Below are 24,121 nucleotides of genomic sequence, written 5' to 3'. Positions count from 1 at the left end.
TTTTGCAAAATCAGCTAATATAGAGAAAATGGACAAAAAATCACACTTTTGCTTCCCAGCTGAAAAGAGCTAGTATATAGACTCTATTTTTATTTTCCCATCATATAAATTGCTCTAACAAAAGATACACTCTAACTTACATTCAACTCTCTTATTCTTCCTGCAACCACCATTACATTTTATCCAGCTAGAAGCCCTTGACATTTCTTTTTTATAGCCTGAAGTACCATCCCCTTCCTTAGCAAATACATTCAGAAGCCTGGCCTGGACTTGTAAATTAAGCATGAAAACTAACAGCTCTTGTACTGTCCAGAAGGCTGTGCAGAGAGGTGACTGTTACAAGCCATTACTTCTCATTGTGCTTCCTAAGTATTGGGTGATTTCAGGCACACACAGTACACTGCCCCCTGCACTGGTCTCGCTGCTGGACCTCAGCTCTTCCAAGGTGAAAGGAATGGACTGAAGATCTGGTAGCAGGAATGGACTGAAGATCTGGTAGCAGAGGTTGCAACACAAACTTGACTGAGTGCTCTCTGGTGAGGTCTTGCATCCTTAAAAAACATGAACCAAGGAATTAAGCATTGTTCCTGCTGCCTCACCAAGCTCCTTGGAGACTTTCCTACGGAAAATTTGCAAGGGCATTTTGCCTGTTTCTCTTGGAAATCCACAGTTCAAGCTGGGTATGCTGAGAGGAAAACGAAGTGTATACATCCTGCTGCAGTGTAATCCCTGAGCTTTTCTCTAAGGATTGGTACCCTCTTCCTGAAATGCTTGTTAATAGGAAAGTTGTACACTTATGGGCACCTGTAGAGAGCAGTTTAATTTTGATGGGCTTCAAATCAATTTAAACATCGAGGGGGATTTAGTTATATTGGATGTGGCCTGCTGTTCTGCCTGCAGCCGCCAGCAATTGTTTAACATACAGAATAAAACAATTATTATGAAACATAAAGCCTAGTCAGTGGAGCTGTAACAATGGCAGCCATTTACAATGAGAGCTCTTGCTTCTTTGCAACATACTGTGCAGCAGTTTAATTTCTCATAACCTGTCCAAGAGAAGACTTAGTTAAAAATAGCAGCACTAGATGAGCATTAATCCCCTTCAAAAATGCATTCACATGTCTTCCATATTACGGTTTGGTGAGATGTAAGTGGAGTTGAACACTGCTACAGAAATCAGCCCAACACTTGGTAACTATCACTTTGGAAGATAAGTGATCAGGAAATGATGAGGAAGTACTGTTTTTGTGAGCAGTACCCTTTTTGTTCTCCAGGCAATCTCTTCTTCAGTACAAAATGAATCCTAGACCGTAGGGTCTATACAAAAATAGTTATTTAAATCCCAGCATGCTGATATCCTTTTATCCCCAACTAGATATTACTCCTCATTACTTCAGGCTCTTCAAGATCACAACATTCCCAAGCTGTGATATCCAGAACTGTTTTATTTCATGGCTCTGGGGAGATGGGAGATACATGTGAGATGCTCTCAAGTAATGACAAGTCCTTCTCTTCTGTGAAGCCAGACGCCAGTATCTTCATTATTTCTACAGTACACAAAAAGTCATGTTTCAGATACCTGCTACTACATAAATCTTTCTTCCATGTTGGCTGTGTGTAGAGGTGGGCCCACGATGTTCTTCATGACTAGACAGTGCTCTCAACTACAGGGAGGAACCAGACTGCCGCATTCATAGAAGTGCCTTACTTTGTCTTGCTAATGCTGAAAAATCAATCTCTAGTCTTTCATAATCCTTCTTGACTTCCAAGATATCCCTGAAAACAGCAGCAATAGCCCATCTTGATACCTTCCTGTCAGTATTGGCCGCTCCCCAAGGGACAGCACAGGGCAAAGGATCATAGAATCATAGAATCGCTCAGGTTGGAAAAGACCTTGAAACTCATTGATTCCAACCACAACCTAACCATACTACCCTAACTCTAACAGCCATCCACTAAATCATGTCCCTGAGCACCACATCCAAATGATTTTTAAACACATCCAGGGATGGTGACTCAACCACCTCTGGGCAGCCTATTCCAGTGCTTAACAACTCTTTCTGTAAAGAAGTTTTTCCTGATATCTAGTCTAAACTTCCCCTGGCTCAACTTGAGGCCATTTCCCCTCGTCACCACCGAAAAGAGACCAGCCCCACTCTGCTGTAAGCACCTTTCAGATATTGGAAGAGAGCAATAAGGTCTCCCCTCAGCCTCCTCCCCAGACTGAACAGCCCCAGTTCCTTCAGTCTGTCCTTGCAGGCCATTTTCTCCAAGCCCTTCCCCAGCCTTGTTGCCCTTCTTTGGATCTGCTGCAGCACCTCCATGTCCTTTCTGTACTGAGGTGCCCAAAACTGATCACAGAACTCAAGGTGAGGCCTCACCAGTGCTGAGTACAGGGCAGGATGACTTCCCCAGTCCTGTTCACCACTCCATTCCTGATACAAGAGAGATGCCAGCCAGGGCCTCTTTACCACCTCTGTGTGGGGTGAGCAGTGCAGGCCCAGGAGCTGCAGCCAGATCAAATGAGAGTCTGAGCCACCAGGGAAGTCCTTGATGACAAAGCAGGTCTCACATCAAGCTGGGAAGTCAATCTACAGGTGATGGCCAGGCAGATCCATGGTGGTGTGACAGGACTGAGGTTATGCCCGTGAGTCAATGATTGGTTCAACAGGCACGCAGACCTTTGGTGAGCTGGAGATGGGCAGTCCTGGGGCATAGGCTGCCCAGTGCTCAGGCAAGGCCGCTCTTGTAAGGGCTCATGCATTTTGATAACTACAGCAATCACAGAATCATTTAGCTTGGAAAAGACCTCTTACATCATCAAATATGCCTGCTAACCCAGCACTGCCATGTCTTCCATAAACCACATCCAGAAGCACTGCATCTGCACATCTTCAAAATACCTCCAGGGGTGGGGAGTTTGCAGTTCGCTTCACTAAAGTCTTACTGTGTAAGTTTCCATGTTTATTTCCGGTTTATTTCTTCAGACAATAATCTAATTTTCTTCCTGGTACATGATTTATTGCAGAAACACGGAAACGTTGGCACGAGGGATGTCAGGACGGCTCCAGTCCAGCACCCCACCCACAGCAAGATCATCGGCACCAGCAGCCCAGCGAGCTCAGCCCACACAAGCCTCGGAAACCTCCAGGGTTTGAGGTCCCACAGCCCGCCGAGACACCCGGCGCCGGCCGCACGGCCCCGGCAGGACGAAGGGCGGCCGGCGCCCCCCGGCGGAGGCGGAGAGCCGTGCCGCCATGGCGAGGCTGCTGTGGAGGCTTTGCAACCTTCTTATGGCCGCCTTCTTCGGGCTGGCGGCCGCCGTGCAGGTGAGGGCGGCGGGCGCGACGCCGTACCAGGCCGCGGCGGAGCTCGGACTCACGGCGATACCGCGCTCCGGCGCGGCCCCGGGCCCCCGCACGCCGCTCCCCTCCGCGTCCCGCCCGCCAAGCCCGGCCCGGCCCGCGCGGAGGCCGCAAGGGCTCAGGGTGCGCTTCCTCGCCGCAGGTGAACGACCCCGACGCCGGGCTGTGGGTGGTGAGTACGGCCTAGAGCCCCGCGGGGCTGAACGTGGGGCCCTCGCGCTCGGGTAGCGGCAGAACACGGAGCGCTCCGGTCCCGCCCGCCCCTCGCCACCGCCTGCGCTCGCCGGGGCTCACCGGCTCGGTTGGCTCCCGCCAGTGCGGGCCTCGGCGGGGATCCCGAGCTCTCAAGAAAGTTAAGGAAGACTCGCTCTTTTCTGTCTACTGCTGTGGTTCTCAGGAGCGGCCGCCGGTGGTCCTGGAGCGGCGTGAGCGGGGTTTGGAGCTGCAGCGGCCAGAGGGTCCGTGGGTGGCAGGAGCCGCGGGTGGGTCCGTGGCCCTGCCGTGGCCCTGCCGTGGCCCTGCCGTGGCCCTGCCGTGGCCCTGCCGTGGCCTTGCCGTGGCCCTGCGCTCCCCGCGCATCCCTTAAGCGGTAAGCCCAGCTGGCAATGCCGAGGCCGGGATGCAGGAACCGGGACTGCTGCTGTTCCCACACAGCACGGTCGAGGTGTGGGGAGCTGTTCCTCGCAGGGCCTTTCCCGAGGGGAACCACAGTGCAACGCTGGAGCTGGGGCACGAGGTCTGGCGCTTTGCACAGACCTCTTCCAGCTGTGTCACACAAGGATTTTGGGTGGCGGGTAGGGGAGCACTGGGTTTCTTCTGTGCACAGGGTAGTGCTAGCAGTAACGGGGAATGCGAAAGGGAGAGAGCTGTACAGCTGCTTTGTGCATCTCACAAAATGCTGTGAAGTTGCTGTGGGTGACTACATCTGCTTCCTTAGCTTGCTAAGTTTGTGTTTGATTAACAGGTTGTCTACTTGGTGCCGGCTGCCCTCACACTGCTTGTTGTCCTTAACCCTTTAGTAACAGGTATGATATCGGTGCGTAAAACAGAATCTCTGCTCAGATTTTGCCCCTGAGAAATTTGTTTTCACTGAGTCGCAGTCACTGAGTTGTACGGACACATCCTGCTACATTTTGTGTGCAGAAAGCTGATGGACCTGCTTCTGCTGAAGGTAGTATTAATATTTGTGATTGGAAATGCTGCAAGTGAACACGGGAGCCCTACTTAAAGGGCTGCCCCTGGGTTGGTCTTACCACTACACCTTGATTCAAGCACTCATGCAGCAAATGGAGCACAATCCTGGGAGCATGTTCTGAACCTGGCTCTGTTGTTGACCTTAGTACATAGTTTAATCCATGCAGTCTCTCTGTTGTAAAGTTGGGTTTTTGCTTATCTGTGTCATATACAAGCTGTTAAGCTCTGTACAATGCTTTAAGAGAGCTAAAGGTCTTTTTTAGTATCAAGTACTACACCTGCTCCACACGGCACACAGGCAGTGGTGCTGATGCTCGGAGAAGTCTGTGCAGTGACTGAGTTTCCAGTGTTGCACACTGAGGACTAACCTGTATGAGGTGTTGAAATAATTGTCCAGATCAGATATGGTCCAGGACTTCAGAAAAAAAGTTTCAATTTTTAAATGATTTAAAAAAAAATGAGTTTTAAATTTTTAAATGACAGAAAAACATAAATAAGAAAATTGTCCAATCCAAACTCTGTTTCTTTCTTTAAAACATCAGTCCTCAGCCCCGAGGCAGAGATGTCAGTGATGCTCATGATCAATGGCAAAAGGTCAGATGGAGGCTTGTCAGGGAGTGTGAAGGCAGATGCTCCTTGTGCCATGGTGTTAGCACTGCTGGTCAGAGCTGTGAGCGTGCACTCCAGAAGAGCTGTTTCTCCTAATTAAGCAAACTCCCATTTGTAATCTGCCTTCTGATTTTCTGTGCATACTGAATGACAGAGCATGTTTTGCTTGCTTGGGCTAACAGGAAACCATATTTTTTGCAGCACTGCTGCCAAGAAGTTGCATTCCTGGGAAAGGAAGACCCCAGCTCGCTAGCGTACAATTTCAACAGCACTTTCTAGCAGCTTTCCATAATCATACAGATGCTGGTATTAATTCTGTATTCTTGCCTAGAGCATATGTGCTTGCTGCAGGCATTTCTGTTAGCATCTTAGTTACTCTTCAGTTCACAGAATGTACTTCATGCTACATTGCAGTTCCTGCCAGCTTATTTTTTTCCTCAGAAAACTTTTTTTGGAGGAGCCTCTGTGACCTTCATTCTGCTGGCTGTATTATTGGGACCATTTCTTTGGCTTACTCTTTGTTTGCATATACTCAAGGAAACATTTTGCATGAAGAGGAGGGCAGGTAAGTACTGAATTTCCCTGAAAGACTTTGGTACACCAGGCTATCTCCCAGTGGGTCACGTTGCTAAGCTTTGTTGGACTGCTGCAGTGGTGCTGTTGGTTCTGGCAAATCAAACCACGGAGGAAGGAACACAACATTACAAACCAGCAATCTGTTGGATAAAAGGACTGAAAGGCAGATGAAGGATCATGCCTGAATCCTACCCAACTGAGGCAGCTAGATTTAACTGGGGACAGTTCTGGCTTTCAGAGATCACAGCACAGCACTGTGAAAATAGCTGTGTGTTGTGCTACAGGAGCTGTAGAAATAGCATTTAGTGTTAAAAACTCTTGAGGCGATACCATTTCCGTGCTTAACTGTCACAGGCTGCTGAGTCCTCTGAATTGTTGGGTACTGAAGAGGAGGGAGGATCTCTCACCTGGATATTCCTTTGATTGCTTGGCTAAACTGAGTGCTTGCTCAGCACAGAGGGAAGGAGTAGCAGCCAGCACTTCTGTTTACAGTGAGGAGTAGTGGCGTGTTGCTTTGCTATATATATGTGATGAGGGAAATGTGCTATAGACGTTTATTTTTATATTTAGTTTATTTTTATATAGAAAAAATATATTAGTTTATTTTTATAGTTAGTTTATTTTTATATAGAATTTTTTTTAATAGAAGGGATTTTTTATATTAAGTTTAGCAATGGAGCAAAAGCAGAAGCAGGAATTTCTGCAGCTGTACAGCTGAGTTGCATGTTTGTAGATTTGAGGGGGCAGGCAATACTGTAATTATAAGTGCAGTCCCTATAACACATATTTAATATCTCCAAAGGGAGACAGCCCATGCTTACCCTATTCTTTTGGAGGCAATTTGCATTTTTCATAAGCAAGCAGATGTTTATGTTATTTTCTGATCTAGTTTTTGTTTGGCTTTTTAGAGAGTTGTTTGGTCTGGTGATCATTACAACATGGATGAGTCTTTGTCGCAGTTCAGCAAAGTAAGTTTTTCTTAATTCACTCTTATGTTCAGATTTAGTGAGTAGCTTCTTGGAAACCTGTAGGTGATTTTGGCTGCTTGTTCTTCTACTTCATGTTTTTGATGTTTTTCGTGGTCCTCTGTGGAGCCAGGATCCTCTCCAACTCAGGATATTCTGTGATTTTCTGATTCATGTTACTGTCTAAATCTTAATCCTCAACAGCAGTATTTGGTGCTGCAGCTTGTAGGATCCTTTACACCTAGAAGTCTGCAGAAGTGGGGAGAAGGAAAACTTAAAACATTTTTTTTTTCTTGCTTCTGCAGTAATGAGTAGGAGACACATTCCCCTTTTGTACAAGGACAGTGTGCTCTTTCTGTGGAACAGGCCAGTGAACATGAGCCACAACTGCTAATGAAAGCTACAAAACCATTTCTACCATTGCTTCCAAATTAAGAACTTTCCAGCAGGGGGTTTGTCTAATGGGATCTGCTGCAATCTGCCAGCACAGACAGGGATGCAAGTGCCTTCCCTTCCAGCCTCTCTGGACATCTGTACTACAGCAGTTTCACTAAATTAATTTTGAACAGCTGGGAGCATGAAACATCTCAGGCTGCCAAAGAATATTTTGTAATGTTGAAACACGTAATATGCTCTGGGCAGTGCTTTTGTCACCTGTTTTATATAGCCTGCGAAGGTGGCAGAACACATTTCTGCTGGCATAGGGTACGGCTCCACTAAAGGACTCTGCTGATGCAGCTATGGAAGCTATGTAGAGATGACACAGTGGCCAAAGGCTCTCTGCTCTCTTTAGCCAACCACAGCCATGGGAGTGGTAGAAGTCTGATTTGAAACTGCACTGGTGCATTTGCTTCTTTGTAGGAATCCGCTGGATGGAATTCATTTGACTGCTGCAATCTTGGTTGCTCTCTTCCCCTTTGTTTCATGGCTGTACATTTATGTGAACAAAGAGATGCGAGAATCTTGGCCAGAACACTGTAAAACTGTGATTTGACCTGGTGGAGACAGCACATAAATAAATATTCTGACATTATTTGCTGCTGCTTTTTGGTTCTTAATGAAAGGTTAGTATCAGTTTGATAGGACAGGAATGTCTAGCTGCTTCCCACAGTGTGGCTTGAGGTTTCCAGAAAAAAAACTGAAGAACATTGTCAAATCCAAGGGGAGACTTTTTCTATGGGTACTGTTCAGCCTGCTTCTGTGGATGTTTTCAAAACACTGTTGACCTTCTGTGTGTTCTAAGATTAATTATTCAAAATATCTGGGCATCCCCAGTTCAGTCTCTCCTTCCACCTTGTATCTGGGAAAGCTACTGTTCTGTAACATTAAGGGAAAAGTAGATCAAACACTTTGTTTCAATAAATGACTCACTATGGATATAAAACTTGAAAGACATCTGCCAAGATAATCCACTGAGATTTGCTGAAAGATGAACCAGTCTGTGTTTCTGTTCCTACGCTACAATTTTAAGTGGAATATATCTAAAGCAATATTTTTGCTATTACCTTTAACTGAAAGTCATGGTTTTGACAGAGTAGTACATACTATTTTTCTAAAGAAAACCAAGTGAAAGCTTCTTTATTTTCTGCAAAAAGCATGCTCACAGAGTGCCGCCAGCAGACACGGTCACTATTACAACCTGCTTCTCAAAGAATTTCTGTTCCTGGAAATCAGAACTCATGCAGTAGCCCAGAGACAGGAAGCATGCTCCATCATCACCAGGCATGGAGAAGGACGCGCAGGTGAGTGTGAATACTCAGGCTGTGGGAGACAGCATGGATCCAGATGCAGCACAGCAACACACTTCAAGTCACCCCAAGTCAGAGCTCAGAGCTTGTTCCTTCAGGGCTGCTGCAGGCCAGGCACACACGTATCCCACCTGCTGTATTTGCAGCATTACATGATGTCATAGTTTTCCTGCCTTTATTTTATTTTAAAGTTTGGGCCTCTCTGCACTGTGCTCTGATATAGCATAGATAGTGCCCATTTTCACTGGCTTCACTTTTTTCAAAATGACTTTAGTCTTTTAAAGCAGCATTAAGAAGACCACTTTAGGCTACAGGTTAGACTTTCCAGCTAGATGTACGTAGCTGCTTCTGGGCGGGTACAATTTTGAATGCTTTACATCTGACTCAATCAGGTATATCCTGGAAAAACAAAACTACCAACTAGAGGCTTTTTGTTTGTGTTTTTTTCACAATAAATAACAGTGTGTTCAAGACTGGGTGGTTAAGTCAACATTCTGCATTCTTCAAACACGGTTACTGGCCGCCTCTATTCTCCAAAAAGTTAAGTCTTGTTCCTTACAAAAACATAATTTTTAGAGTTCTGTATCTGAGAGAGAAACATGAGAGTTAAAACTGTAAGGATCAGCCATGTAGATCTCTCTACAAGCAAAGAACATGCTGGATCCCATGCTTTTTAGTCAGTACTTCCTGAAGAAGAAAAATTTGCAGTTAGACATCTGCTTGGCATTTTCAGAAACACATCACCCTGTCTGAAATTCTGCCTCTTCCCTTTAATACCATTTTATCATCATAGACATAAATAGTTCCAAAGGCATTGCTTTCAGGTGGAGTTTCAATAACCCCCTCCAAAGTCAGATGATGAACACCATGTGAGTCTAAACAATAGCCACCATCGTGCAGGTGCCCTGCAAGAAAGCAGACCACACACTGGTGAGAATGTATGACAGAAAGGGCATCTCTGTAATTCCAGGCTAGGCAAACTTCGTCTGAAGCATCTGGGTGAATGGGCAGATGACCTGCAGCAGGGAAAGAAGCAGAAAAGTTACTTAACACATAACAGAATCACCAAGGTTGGAAAAGACCTCAAAGATCACCCAGTCCAACCATCCACATAGCACCAACCACCACTATACCTCATCTCTCAGTACAACATCTTGAACACCTCCAGGGATGGTGTGCCCCCAACTCCTGGACAGCCTGTTCCAGCACCTGACTGCTTTTTGGAGAAGAAATTTTTCCTAACGTCCAACCTGAATCTCCCCTGGTGCAACAAGAGTCCATTCCCTCTTGTCCTATTGCTAATTACAGGGGAGAAGAGGCTGACAACCCCCTGTAAGACATTATGGCAAGGTGGGGGTCAGCCTCTTCTCCTGTGTAGTGCCCAGTGCCCATACCTCCCTGTTTGGGGATTCTCTATACAAACAGAACCACTTTGGTTTGGAGTGCAGGAAAAATCAGGGCATCTGTAAAGTTCTTGCATTTCATTTCTTTCTTCCTTTCAAATATCTTTCATTATCTTCTTTATACAGCATCTTGATTTCAGAATATTAGGTCCCAGCTCAGCAATACTCACAGATACTGCAAGATTGCTTCTGGGAGGTTGTGGATGCCCCATCCCTAGGAGCATTCAAGGCCAGGCTGGATGTGGCTCTGGGCAGCATGGCCTGGTTGTTGGCAACCCTGCACACAGCAGGGGGTTGGAACCAGATGATCATTGTGGTCCTTTTCAACCCAGGCCATTCTATGATTCTATGAATCAAACTGCTCTCAGACAAGCAGCTTTCCTAGCTGAGAAGCTCAGACTGCTGCCTCTATCCAACAAGCTCACCCGAGTGTGAGACACAGCTGCTATTCTCCAACTATACCACTTACATACTTACCTATGACACTATGTTTTCCTCTGCTATCTTGTATTAGCTTGCTTTGTAACCATTTTATATCCTCCATATCCACCTACCCATAACGACAACTTTTTCTTGGTTTTCATCGGAGAACCTGAGTACGTCATTGAACCAGTCCAGCTGGGCTTGGCCAAATCCTCCATTGAATTCTACGAACTGAGGTTCTTCCAGTCCTGTGATGAAGAAGAAAGTTAGGCACACGTGCACGCACCTACTGTAGGTTCCTGATTTGCTTCCCTTCTATCAATATTCACGACAAACGGTTTATCCTTGGGATTTCCGTGGCACCTCGGCTCGGGGCTCCCCGCACAAGGCCAGGCGCCGCGTTAGCGCTGCACTTCCCGAGCGCGGCGGTACCTGCGGGGCTGTTGAGGTCCGCGTTGCGGTTCTTCTCCCTCAGCAGCCGCAGGGCCGCCCGGTGCCGGGGGCTGTCGGCGTCCCGGCCCAGCGGGCTCAGCTCGTAGCCGTCCAGCAGCACGAAGCGGAAGCGCGGCGCCGGGCAGAAGTGGTACGCGTGGCAATCGCCGGGCGGCGCGGCGGGCGGGCCGGGGCACGGCGGGCCGGGGCACGGCGGCGGGCGGCTGCGGAGGCCGCTCTGCGCCAGGCGGGCCCGGCCGAAGTTGTACAGCTCGTGGTTGCCCCAGGCGTGGTGCACCGGCACCCGCAGCCGTCCCAGCGCCGCCAGCACCCGCCCCAGCGCGGCCTCCGCCTCGGCCGCGCCGCTCCGCGCGTTGACGCCGTCGATGCAGTCGCCCAGCTGCAGCACGAAAGCGGGCGGCGGCCGCTCGGCGGCCCAAGCCTCCACGGCGGCCCGCAGCAGGCGGAGGCTGTGCCGGTAATACCGCCGGCGGCAGCCCCAGAAGTCGCGGCCGTCCTCCGCGTCCGCGTGCTGGACGTCCGCGACGACCCCGAAGGAGAAGCGCGGGGCGGGCTCCATGGCGGCGGCTGCCCGGGGCCGGAAGGGGCGGGCGGCGGGGAGGGACGGCACGGAGGGGCGGGCGGGCGGCATGGCGGCACTGTGGGGTCCGCGCTGCTGGCAGCTGTGGCGGCCGTGGTACCTCCCGCCCGGTGCCGCCGTCGCGTTCCCGAGCCGGGCGCAGCCGCTGCAGGGTCGGGCGGCGGCGCCGCCGCTTCTGCCACGCGGGGCCGCGCCGGCACCGAGCTGCCGCTCCGCGTCCCGACTGCCGCCCGGAAGCGGGCCCCGCGCGGCACCGCAGCGCACGGTGAGCGGGCGCGACCCGGCGGGAGGGATGGTGGGGGGGTTCCGCGCTCTCTCAGGCCCCGCTCCCCCCGCCCCGGGGCCGGGACCCCGCCCGGCGCGGTGTGCGGGCGGCGCCCGGCCCCTGACCGAGCTCTCCCCATGCAGCCGGTGTCTTGGCGGGCGCTGGGAGCCGCCCTCATCCTGTGCGGAGGGCTGCTGCTTGCCATGAAGAGGGTGAAGAAGGCGAAGGAGGACAGTGAGTGTTTCCCGGCGGGGGAGCGGGGTGGAATCGCGGAGCCCTTCTCCGAATTGCCACTCCTTTGCCTTCCTCCTTGCGTTCTCACGTGCGCTGTCGCAGCTCACGCTTTCTGCTCTCCGCGAGGGTTGGGAGAACCTCCCGCCACCCCGGGAGCTGCGATTCTCTGCACGTATTTCCTCGCTTTTAATGCTGAAGTCTTAGCTGCCTGATGCGTTCGATTTCTCAATGCGTACGGAGCCGGGCCACACAACTCTCCATCTCGTGCACCTGCGACAGCAGTGTGACAGTGCAGTGACGATGAACGGTCGTTGTGGCTTTTGGAATGTATCGATCGGTACAGAAGTTTGGTTGAAGTGGAGGGCGCTGCTTGGGAGCCTTTTCTGCTTGGGAGCTGTGCGCAGTGGGTGTCAGCAGAGCTGCCCCATTGCCGCTGCTCCGGGGCCTGACCTGCAGGGATGGGGCACGGATTGCAGTGCCGGAATTCACCTCCTCCTGCTGTTCCTGCAGAGCTGGAGAAGGAGCGGAACCGAGGCATCGGGAAACCGCTGCTGGGAGGGCCCTTCTCGCTCGTCAGCCACGAGGGACAGCCCAGGACCAACAGAGACTATCTCGGCCAGTGGGTGCTCATCTACTTCGGCTTCACACACTGCCCCGACATCTGTCCCGAGGAACTGGAGAAAATGATTGAAGTGGTCAATGAAATTGGTATGGGAATTGGGTGGTAGGAGGGCAAGGCTTATCGTGGTGACCTGTCGCCTGTGGGAGTAAATGACTGTCTTACAAAAAGCTGTTAATTAGCATTCAATAGTTGAATTAATTACTGAACAATACATAAATCAAGCTTCCTGTCTCTAGGATCAGGTGTTTGGGATGTGACAGCACTGACCTTTCTAGAACAGAGGATTTCTGTTTAATAAGGCACAGCCGTGGCAGGTTACATGCACTCATGTGTTCTACACCAGTGCCCATTTGTCTTCTCCTCTCAGCAGGGCAAAGCCTCCAGCTGGGAGCTGTGCACAAGCACAGAGGGTTGGTTTTCATGGCATTTATTTCTTTCTTTCAGAGATAGTATTATAGAAATTAAGCAACACCAAACAGGCTTTTTTCTTTGCTACTTAGGGAGGACTCAGGTAGATGTTGTAGCAATCTGCCTCTGACCATGTTTGAAGGGATATTAAGAAATGGTTTTTAGATTGCTAAGAAAAATTGTAATAGTTATTGTTTCTGACCACAGATAGAATCCCGTCCTTGCCTGATCTGACCCCACTCTTCATCACCATTGATCCTGAGAGGGACAGTGAAGAAGCCATTGCCAGATATGTTAAAGGTACAATTTTTTTTCTACCTTGGAGCTTTATAACAATCAAGAGAGAGTACTGAAAAGGAGGATTTGAGAGGATTCTTTTCACTCAAATATCTAAATGTCTTTTTTCTCTGTAGAATTTTCTCCAAAGCTGGTTGGGTTGACTGGTACCAGAGCACAGATCGACCAAGTGGCCAAAGCTTTCCGTGTGTATTACAGCGAAGGTCCCAAAGATGAAGACAATGATTACATTGTGAGTAAATGTAGGGTCTTTGCCTAATGGAAGGCTTTGGTTGAGAATGCCATAAAGATTTTAATCAAAAGTTGTAATCTGTGCTGAAGCCCTCTGTGACCCTGTTGCATCTACATGTGGTAAGTGGGAATAAAATACATAGCGTGATAGTGTGAAGGGAAAGCTAAGATTTAAGTAAGACTGAACAGGGTAGTCAAAGTCTTACTTTTTGGAAACTTTTTGGTCTGGCGTAGGCACTCACAACTGCTGCCAAGGCCTTCTGCATTTGGCATATCCTGACAGGCTGGAAGAGTGAGGTAGGTGCAAGAGATGTGACAAGTGAGGGTACAAATTGAGGAATAGATTTTTTTAATACAAGAACTGAAGGGCATCAGAGAAAACTAAAAACAGATTCAAAAGGAAAGGTGGTGGGTTTTGTTGAAGTGAGCAGGTGAGAAGTGAAATCCATTGCTGTAGATGCAAACAAACAGTAGACATAGATGAGCCCACAGGGAGTCTTGATTATTCTTTGAGGAAAAAATTCTCTTGATGATGAAATGCAGAGAAATCACGTGCAGCCTGGGAGGCCAGTGAGCTAGAAATGTTTGGAAACTGACAGATAAGAGAGGAAAGTAGCACTTGGTTTTGGTTTTGGTCTGATCCAGTGTTTTTATCCTTACTCTCATTTTTCAAACTGCCTGACTGCAGCAAATAAATTATGCATGTGGCCAAAAGATTGGTGGAACATTTTTGTTGATGCATGTAAAGAAAAGGCAAAAGCAATGCACAATCTCTGTAAAGGGAAGACAGTCACCATGGTACTACACACTCATCTGGACTCCTAGAAAGAGTGTCAGGTGGGACATCAAAAACCAGCTTTTGCTTAAAGAGGCAGCAACCACATACAGATTCTAGCAAAGCACTTACAGGTTTTGATACAGGGATCTCGCCATGGGAAAGAAGAATGTAGATGAGAGCAGCTTCAAGGGAAACTGGAAGGAGAAATAAAAAGAGACCATAACTACAAATGTAAGTAATTATGAGAAAGGATTCAGGCTCCAGAGAGAACAGCTGTGCTGTGCTGGGGTTGTGCGAAGTACCTGGAAGCCTGGAGTGTGAGAAGAGCAGTGGGAGACAGTGAGGAAGAAAGCAGTGGGTTTGGAGCAGAACAGCCTGAGAGCCGCAGCCGTGGTGCCATGGGGAGCAGTGTGTGTGCATCTCTGCTGGCTGCGACTCCAGCTCTGCATATTTGCTGCAGGAAGGTGAGAAGACATGAGCCTCTGAAACCAACTGGAAAGAGGATAACAGCAACAGCAAATCTTGGAAGAGCTTGAGGCTGGTTTTGTGCTTGCCTGTTACCCAGGCAATTACTGCTCTGCCACTTCTTTCAATAAGGGTTTTTTTTCTCATTGTGTTGTGCACAGAGCTGCCTTCCAGTCAGTGAGTCAGACTGATACTTGTGTAGGAGCGTGCGCTGTGTGTTCTCTGTGCTGCTGAGCAGTGGGGAGAAGGCAGAGGTCAATTCTCTGCTTGTTTTGGCTTGAAAAGAACATGGAGATTAATGCTTACAAATAATCATTCCTAAACATCTATTTGTATTTTGCAAATGTTATTTACATATTAGTAGTTTCTATATAATAATCCCAATTTCATAATTAATTATGGAGTGTGCAATTTTTTTATCTTTTGCTTTGTTTTGTGGTTTGGAAGATTGCATTGAAAGTCACACAATGATTTTGTGCATCCATATAGTGGCAGTGGACCACAGCTTGAAAAGTAGTGGTCTCTTGCACACAGGTGGCATGCCCTCATGGCTGTCCCGAACCTCCTGCAGGCAGGGAGTTCAGGTTCTATGGGCAGGCTTCCTGTTCTGGATTTTTGTTGCTGGTGGTCTCTCGTTGAAGGGCAAGAGGGTCTGGATTATAATTCAAACTCCTTTAAAAGGTTCTGGTGTTTGATTTTTGTGGTCGTTTCTCAAATACTTGATACCTAGAGTAAAATATTTTAGTTAAACATACTTCAATAAAATTTTAAGAAACATGAATTCCATTATGGAAACGCTACAAAATGTAATGCATCCATTTAGCTTCTGATGCTGGAAATGCTTATGCAGTTTCTTGGTTCCAAACACAGACCTGCTCTTGGTACGTGAGTACATCTGTGTCCTTTTTGTCCAGTGGCACTAAGGTTATGTACACACTGCAGCAATCAAAGATTCCTGGCCTCCATTTTCAGTTTATTATGTCTTTTCTCATAGAGGTGCTGTCACGGATCACCCAGAGATGTTTTAAAGATACTGAAAATGGAATTATTTTTAACATAAATAAAATTGGAGTACCTCACACTTTCAAATCATTGCTACTGTTAATTTTTTTCAGGTTATTTAAAATTCTGTCCCATTATCTCAGCTCAGACTCCGTGTGGTGCCTGCAGATGCCATCACAAGGAACCAGCAGGGGGCGCCCTCTCCCAGCACACGGTGTTTCCCTACGCACCAGCTTCTGTGTCTGCAGTTCCTGCGTCCCAGTGATGCTCTTGGTCCCTTTGTTTGCAGTGACAGCGAATTCTCTTTACCGAATTATCTCCATTTATATTGGATTTACATGATAAGAGCAACAGAAGCCTGGATACCTTCTGTTGGAGAGCATTAGGAGAATTAGAAGTAAACTGAGAAAAGTGAGGGGGAAAGACCACCAGCCTGTGCCTTCCCCATGTTTTCCCAGGCCTTTGTGTGCTGAGGGAGGGTTGCCTCTGCCTGGGGAGGATCTGTCTGCATATAGAGCTCCTTCATGCATCCTGAGTGCCAATGATGCATTTGTTCTGCCAAGTAGAACAACAGAAGGTCACTGAGGTGATGATAAAGTTCCCCAGATCTTACTTTAGCTTGTTGGGAAGAAGTTTTGTTGGACAGCTGAATGGAGCATGGTTGGTGCTGTCTTTGAGATATGTGCAGGATCTTTTTTCACCAGATAACAATGTGCTTTCTTGCAGGTGGATCACACAATAATAATGTACCTGCTTGGGCCAGATGGTGACTTTGTGGACTATTACGGCCAGAATAAGAGGAGTGCTGAGATTTCTGCTTCTATTGCTGCACACATGAGGAAATACAGATCGTAAAGTATGAGGTCTCTGGACATGCATCAGCTGTAGGGTTGGCTGTAATTGGGCACTGTATTCAGTGGAGCTCAAGCAGAAATACGAGTGTAATGTCCAGCCACCATATGCCTCTTTTCTTCCAAATACAAAAGGCAGCAGCACTCAAAAATCTACAGAACCTTCCTGATGAATAGTATTTGTGGTGAGATCTGAAATTCAGGACTTCTTGGAAACGTTGTTGTGTACAGAAGATAGAAAACACTTTTCATTTCAGAAGAACAGCTAGCAGAATTAGTTGGTATCTCTTGGCCAGACATCATCTGGAGAACCTTTGCCTTCTTTTTTTCATGCCTTCTAGGAATGGCACTTAGAATATTGTGAGTAGAGAGGCTGAGAGTTGTTGAGGTTGAGAATATGAAGAATGCTGGAAGTGTCAGCAGCTGCCATGCATGGGACCAGCGCTGTGCCGTGCCCAATCTTCCTCATTTGAATGCAGAAATGGTGGTTTTTTTTCTTGATTTCTCCAAGGAAGCACTGTTGAATTGTAAGGAAATGAGTAATGGGTTGCAAATGCGTTTTTCTTCAGATCAACATGATTTTTTGCGTAGTCAGCCTGATTGTGCTTTGTTGAGTAATGAAGTGGGGAGGATGAGGAGGGGTCTGTATCCATGCATAAGACTGTTAACCAGATAAAATTTATGCAGTGCAGCATTTGAAAATAAAGATTGCTTTGTATAATTGCTTATCAATTTTCTGAGGTTTCCAGGAAGAGCCTCCCAGTAAAGAGTGGCTGCAGTGTCTGGAATTGTCTGCACGTGGGGACAGCATTACTGAGAGCCCGGAGCATATTGGCAGCTTTGCAGCGCTGGAGGGGCTTATGCAGAAGAGGTCTCACTTGCAGAGTGACTGTGAGGCATCTGTTTGCATTTTCTTTCATTTGATTTGACTGATGATAATGGGATATCAGAACTTTGCATGCTGATGAAACATAATGCGCTGCATTTCATCTCCTTAGAAAGTAGTGTTGATATATACAATATAGTAGGACAGGCCATTGCATGGTTTGGATGTGCCCATCACCAGGAATTTTTGTGTATTGGTTTATACCAGGTGTTTTAGTGCCTTAGTAGAATTTAACTTCCTTTTCAGCTGTTGAGCATTGTTCTGGCTGCTTTGGATGCAGTTAGCAAAGACAAGCAGCTTCCAAAGGAAGTTTCTCATGCTGGCTCTCGTGTCACTTAGAGCCGTGTCACATCCAAGGTGTTATCAGTAATGTTAGTGTCTAGGATGAGTGGCGCTGACAATAATAATTTTGTTTTCATAGAGACAGTATTGTTTCTGAGGAGTCTCATCTCACCTTTTATTTTTTCCCACAATTCCAGAGGCAATAAATTAATTGAGTTCAAAACTTTGCTTCTAATGAAGATGTTTGGCACCTTCTTGCTCTGCATTCCTCGTCCTGGTGGGTGCACACGTCAGTTCGTCTCCAAGTCCTCCTGCCTTAGGTGGGAGGCACCCTTCCAGCTGGCACTTCTGCGTTGCTGGGAAATCTGCCTTGAAACTGTACTCAATTTTGTTGTTTGTATGTATTAACTATGTTGTATACGAAGGCTGCTCCGAAAGTAATGCCTCCTGTTCTATTGGCCCACAGTGTCAGAGGTGGACATTGGTGGGATGGCAGCAGAGGCTGAACCTTCCCACCAGTGTCTCATTATGTGTTGCTGTGTGACAGACGGCAGCAGAGGGCACTGTGACACAATGGTGCCTGACATGGAAGTGCATATGAAGCAGAGATGTGTCATTGAATTCCTCCATGCAGAACAAATGGCACTCACTGACATGCATCAATGCTTGCTGAATGTTTATGGAAACCAAATGGTGGATGTGAGCACGGTGAGGTGATGGGTGCTGCATTTCAGCAGTGGTGACAGCAACAGTGGGTGACCTCTGCTGATGCAGATTGTTACAGGCGTAGCATGCAGGCTTTTGCTCGTTGCTGGCGAAAGCTAATGATAGTGACTATATTTAAAAAAAAAAAAGAAAAAAAGCATTTTGTAGCTGAGAAATTGCTCTATTGATTAGTGTTGTGCTCTTTGTAGCTGTGGCAGCTTCTATGGAAATAAATAGGAGGCATTACTTCCATAATGATCTACATATTTTCTGTGCAGCCCAAGACAATTCCTCTTCTCTCAGTGCAACCCAGACCAGCCCAAAGGTTGCACACCATGTGCTAACAGAAGCAGCAGTGAGCTGGTACTGATGCTGCTGGGAGGTGTGGGGCTGCTCAGCTCCTCCAGTGCTCCCCCTTATGCTGATAAACCTCTGGGTCTTGGATGATCAGAGGAAATATTCAGACTGCCTCTCTAAAGCCTGTTTATGCTTCTCTTGGTTGCTTAAGATACCTCATGGAAGAAAAACTTAATTTTGGTACTATAATTTGAATCTTTACAAACTGAAAAGGTTCATAATGCATACTCTTCTGAAAGGAATGGAAGAGACATTTCAAAGCTAAAAGTGCAGTAGCTTGATTGCAGAGTTTAGAGAGAGAGGGTCTATTTGTTTCAAACCCAGTTTTACTTAAACTGATCATTCAGGAATGGATGGTTATTGTTTGCAGTATGCGGTCACCTCTATCAGAAACACTCTTGGCTTGGGGACCTTCTCTCAGGCAGTGTGGGGGATCTGCATCAGGAGCAGGTCACTGAAGTGCCAAAGCTGAGGACAGTCCCAGGTGAGGTTTGTCCCTGCCATCCCTGTGAGTGGCCTCCTGAACTGAAATTCCCTTGTGGGATCTCTTACCACTGTCAGTTTTTCACAAGGGAGTGCATGTGATGTTTTGCATATAGTGGAAGCTGATACAAAGGAAACCTCTGTGCAAAAAATGTAACGGAGTAGGCTGTGGATTGCTTGGCACTGCAATTGTCAGTTCTTACTGGAGCCAGTAAAGAAACACTGAAAAATTGATTTCCATTCCTGAAAGATTGCTGTTCAGTGGCAAATCACTGTGAAATGGCTACTACTCTCTTCTCATATATGTGCAGCAAAATCTGTCCCTGTAATGAAGGCACAGCTGACTGCCAGCTTGAAAGGGAAATATTCCCCTCAATCCATCATGGCACATCTCAGCAGGGCTGCACCATGCCTGTGCCAGTCAGAGACGGAGAGAACAGGGACACAGAACCAGCTGAGATACCAGGACCTACTGCTTCATGGCTGACCCCAGGCAGAGTAAACCACAGGAAAGATCATGGCTGTGCAGGATGGGAAGGAAACTTCTGGGAGATTATGTGCGTTCCTCCCGACCCTCCTCCCTGCACTGCTGTGGGCCAGAACACCTTCTAGGGATGGTGAGGAGCACAGAAAGCACTTACAGTGGGCAAGGCAGGTTTCCTCTTGAGCCTGACTGCCCTTTAGATGAAGGCTTTGCTCCGGATGCAGAGATGAAGGTATCTATGGGATAATTATTCCCAGCAGGATTTTAAGACAAAAATGCTCTGTAACAGATTGGGCTGTTGCCTTGCTGGTCATAGCATTCCTCAGCTGCAGTTTTTATTCTTTTATTCTAATACTACTATATCCTCTGATAAATTCCTCACTTTACTGGTGACAGAGCTTGCAGCTACCTTGCATGTGAAACTCTCATCAGCATCATTGTCTGTTCCCTCTAAAGCCTCCACCATCTTTATCTGGAAGAAATGGCCTTAATCTTAAAACATCTTAACAACTTGTGTCTGGGTAACTTCTGTAGAAGTAGCTGAGCCCCTCACCCAGTGTCCTGGCAGTAGTCCCTACCAGACATTAAGAAAAAAAATAAAGAATAATGCAGTAATCTGTTGTTTTACACCCAGTGTGCAGCAACCACAGGTATGTGACAGCAGAATGCAGCAGGTGATGGCGTGTGAGGACCTGTGTGTTGCTTTCCTGGGCTTTGCCTTTTTTTGTACCTGTTTTGAGCTTTTTCCTCTCACACAACCCAGATTGCAATCATTTATAATTGTAATAGGCGTGAAGTGCTTCCTATTCACTGCTATATGCAGTTTGGTAACTTCAGCCTATCTTTTATGCAGCCTGGTAATTTCAGATTGTATTTGCTCATAGACAAATAGTGAATTGTTCCTCACCAGCACAGCTGTGGGGATGGCTCTCTGCCATTCAGGACTTTGCAGGCTTCTAACATTTCATTTTCACCCCCAGATCCCATCAAGTTTTGCTCTCACAGAAAAGCAGTTTTGTACCCATAGCCATCTTTATTTTTCTTCTCTGCATCATTTCTTGTACAACTGCGACCTTTCCAAGAAGCAGGATCAGTAATGGAGATGTGAGTGAACACGTTCCTACGTGATGCTTCCTTCCTTTCTCCCTTTCTCTCACAGTCAGTTATGCTCTCTTCCGAGCACTGACGGTACCTTGGAGCCCTCTGTATGACTCTCAGGTATGTCCTGTGAGGAGCAGTTAGGGCACAACTCTTGTTCTATATGGAGACCTTCTGTGAATCCCAACTTCTTGCATGTTTGAACTCTTCAGGAAAGCAGTTAAGGAAGCAGATCACAGAGTTGCTTTCAAAACCAACATTCCTTATTCTTGCCTTCTCAAAAGAAGCCCAAGATAGGTCCACTGCTCAGGACCTGAACCTGGAAACTATTAAACTTTCTGAACCAGACAGATAGCACCAGTGTTGTTTTCCCCCTGGGCTGGACTGTTGGCTTGCAGGCTACGGGAGCAGCGATCACCTCATCTGCAGATAGAAGCAAGAAGGGAAGCAGGCTGGAAAAATGGCAGCAGGATTTTCAAGCTCCTCCCTGGCTCACTGTGGCCCAGCTGGCTGCTGCCACCTGTGCACATCTGTTTTCCTGCACGTCTGCCCCGTCTGCATGCATATCTGCAGGCAGGACAGCGCGACACAAGCCCGGCAGATGGAGCTGTTGCAGAGAGAGCTGTCTTGAGTCCAGGAACCAGGAGCAGAACGAGTGCCAGTGAAGGATTCGCAGCTGATGAAGCCGTGCTGTCGGTGTCCTGCCTCTGTGTTGGCAGGCAGGCAGCAGTTGTGCTCGTGGGCATTGCAGCCACCAACAGCAGTAACACAGAGAGAAATCTGGTCCGGCATGAATTCTGGCTGTGTGGCTGTAGCAATTCCAGGACTTACGTCCCATCTGCCAGCACTACAGAGTTACCAGGTGGCAGCAATGTCTGCCCTGCGATGGCTGTGTCTTATTTTGCGCAGTTAAACAAGAAGAAAAACCTGAGTGAGAACAGCATTACAGGTGTTATTAGTTCTCTGTTCCTGTCTGCATCTATGCACATGGAATGGACACTGAGAACTGCAGAATGAAAGTTAACCCTTTCCTTCTGAGTTGTGGTTGATTGCTGTCAAATCTGATGGTTTATCTGCAGTGAACCCACCTGGCTGACAGAGCTGAGGATGTGGCCGTACTGACACACCTGCATGAATCTGCTGTTTTCCACAGCCGCGAGGGCTACTGCTGCTCTCAGATGATCTGTTTAAGTTTCCCTTCATTGCTAAGGAGAAAAATCAGCTGCCAGGGAGAGGGGCTTCCATGACTTCTCTTCTGTTTTTTTCCTCACAGACCTACTCGGGCCTCTTCTGTGTCACTGTCAACCCCTACAAGTGGCTGCCGGTGTACAACCCGGAGGTGGTGTTGGCCTACCGAGGCAAAAAGCGCCAGGAGGCCCCTCCACACATCTTCTCCATCTCTGACAACGCCTATCAGTTCATGCTGACTGCTTTTGCCAAATGCTGCTCTTACCTGCTAGGGGCTCATTTGCCTTGAAGCCACCTTCTGCAGTGCACTACCTCTGCCTCGTTCTGTGTCATCTTGCAGATTTTCTACTCAGGCTCCCAGTTATTGTACTGTGGAATTAGGCGTGCTTACCTTGTTTCTAGGTGATGCAAAATCTGCTCTTGATTGCTTTCTCTGTCTCCTGAAATTGGCTTTTATTTTTAAATTGCTGTGCTATAATGGTATGGCACAATATCTGCATTTCTGGTCTAAGCATGAAGTTGAACACCATAAGAGGAACCACGGCAAAAGGTGGGTGCAGTTAGGTAGGACATACTGCCTGGTTTGCAGACCAGCATGTGGCTTGAGGCAACTGCAGGTAGGTTCAGAACAGAGCTGAAAGGAACATTTTCCCCAAAATACATGGTTTCGGTTTGAATTAAGTTCTGTCCTGTATTAAACAGCAATAAATAAGGTAAAGAGTGATAAAGAGAGAAATAAAGAGGGAAGCAGAGGGTGGAAAAAGGGAGAGAAGACAAAAAGTGGAGCACAGGAGTGGAAGAGAGGAGGAGGGAAAGAGCATGCATCTCCTTGGCTTTGCTCGCAAGCTTTTGGTTCTCCCCCTCTATGACACTGGGTTGCTGCTTCCCTACCACTTCTCTGCAGTAGTTCTTTTTCCCTTCGCAGAGTGTGAAAATCAGTCAGTCCTAATCACATAAGTAGATCTGTCCCTTTGGCCTTTATCTCCAACAAAAAGCCTACGAGCTGCCAATTTTTACCTTCTTGACCCATTTCTTTCCAAGCTTTTTCTGCAGGTGTATAATGCTTTGCTCCATGCTTCCTTTCAGCAGTGGACAATTGGGTGCAGGGAAGACTGAACGCAAAGTCTGTCATCCAGTGCTTAGCAGCAATCACAGCAAGTGGAGAGCTGGTCAAGAAGAAGGAATCCTGGATGAAGGTATGAAGCTGAAAAGCATTGCAGAGGGACACTTACCAGCTTGTGTCTGTGGTCAGTATCAGTGACAGATATTGGCCTCAAAATATGAAGTGTCTTCTATTAGCTTCAGGCACTTTTAAAAAGCAGTAAGAGCAGGGGCTGATTGGCAGTGAAAGACATAACAAATACAAATCACCGGAGCTGCCAGCATCACTGCCCAGCAGCCTCTCCTCAAATGCAGATAGATCTGGGGGATGCTATCTGAGAATAGGCGGACGCTCCAATTTCTTGACATGAGCTGAGAGCAATGAGCATGAGTGAAACTAGGAATAAAAGGAATTATTTACCATTTAGTCAGAGTGCTGATTCTTGGTTCTGTAACGGAGAAGCTGGCACAGCATCAGGCTGTACAGCACACGGTTGCACACAATTGCTGAGCTGCAGCACCGTCACTTTGTCCCACCACATACCCTGTGGTGTTTCAATCTGTTACTCAAATATTCTCACAGGGTGCACCTGAGGATCAAATCATCTGTCAGCTCACTGCTGGAGGCTGCTGGGGATATTAAGGTGTGAGGAATGACAGCTCCTCGTGCTTCAGAAGTAGTTGTGCTCCACAGGGTTTGTCTCTGCCCACCTGCATTTTGCATCCTATTTGCCCATTTGTTGCTTGCATGTGGGAGCCAGTGGGTGCCCTTAATGACAAAAGCATGGTTGTTTTTCAGATACTGATGTGTTTACAGCTGTTTCATGCTCACACTGCATGGCTTGCTGCCTGTTCCTTAAGATTCCCTGTCTCCAGTGTTTAAGTTTCACCACCACACCATTACTCTTGTTCCGTTACAAACTGTTCCCTTTATCCTGGGGAGATTTCATCAGTGCCTCAAGTAAATACTTGAGGGGAAAGTGCAAAAGAACAGAGCCCAGTGGTGCCAGTGACAGGACAAGAGTCGCTGGGCATAAACTGAAACTCGGACAGCTCTGTCTGACCATC

The 24,121-nt window shown here is 47.4% G+C and overlaps 3 protein-coding genes across 4 annotated transcripts in view; 2 read left to right on the top strand and 1 right to left on the bottom strand.

Annotated features, from left to right (window-relative positions):
• Window positions 1–2,797: 2,797 nt before the first annotated feature.
• Window positions 2,798–8,930, top strand: TMEM220 (transmembrane protein 220). Of its 2 annotated transcripts, XM_085240380.1 has the most exons (7): window positions 2,798–2,950; window positions 3,029–3,329; window positions 3,508–3,537; window positions 4,330–4,390; window positions 5,610–5,733; window positions 6,653–6,712; window positions 8,305–8,930. In XM_085240380.1, exons 2-7 carry the CDS (start codon window positions 3,258–3,260, stop codon window positions 8,453–8,455), a joined length of 498 nt encoding a protein of 165 aa, XP_085096506.1. In that variant the 5' UTR covers window positions 2,798–2,950; window positions 3,029–3,257; the 3' UTR covers window positions 8,456–8,930. The 2 variants fall into 2 exon arrangements, with proteins under 2 accessions (XP_085096506.1, XP_085096507.1); XM_085240381.1 differs by lacking the exons at window positions 2,798–2,950; window positions 8,305–8,930 and adding an exon at window positions 7,571–7,742 and having other exon boundaries at window positions 2,983–3,329.
• On the bottom strand, window positions 8,257–11,581 carry ADPRM (ADP-ribose/CDP-alcohol diphosphatase, manganese dependent). The gene is made up of 3 exons (XM_010721206.4): window positions 10,716–11,581; window positions 10,415–10,531; window positions 8,257–9,473 (listed from the first exon to the last, which is right to left on the bottom strand). Exons 1-3 carry the CDS (start codon window positions 11,365–11,367, stop codon window positions 9,187–9,189), a joined length of 1,056 nt encoding a protein of 351 aa, XP_010719508.2. The 5' UTR covers window positions 11,368–11,581; the 3' UTR covers window positions 8,257–9,186.
• Window positions 11,582–16,469: 4,888 nt separating this feature from the next.
• LOC104915527 (myosin heavy chain, skeletal muscle, adult-like) overlaps window positions 16,470–24,121 on the top strand; it is a 42,085-nt gene continuing 34,433 nt past the window's right edge. Inside the window, exon 1 of the mRNA XM_085240356.1 lies at window positions 16,470–23,148. The gene's annotated coding sequence lies outside the window, so the exon portion shown is untranslated. The remainder of the gene's footprint in view (window positions 23,149–24,121) is intronic.

Source organism: Meleagris gallopavo, chromosome 20 (genome assembly GCF_905368555.1).
Source record: "Meleagris gallopavo chromosome 20, MGAL_WU_HG_1.1, whole genome shotgun sequence".
In the NCBI taxonomy this organism is placed as follows: Eukaryota; Metazoa; Chordata; class Aves; order Galliformes; family Phasianidae; genus Meleagris; species Meleagris gallopavo.
This window is presented reverse-complemented; position numbering and strand designations above follow the sequence as displayed.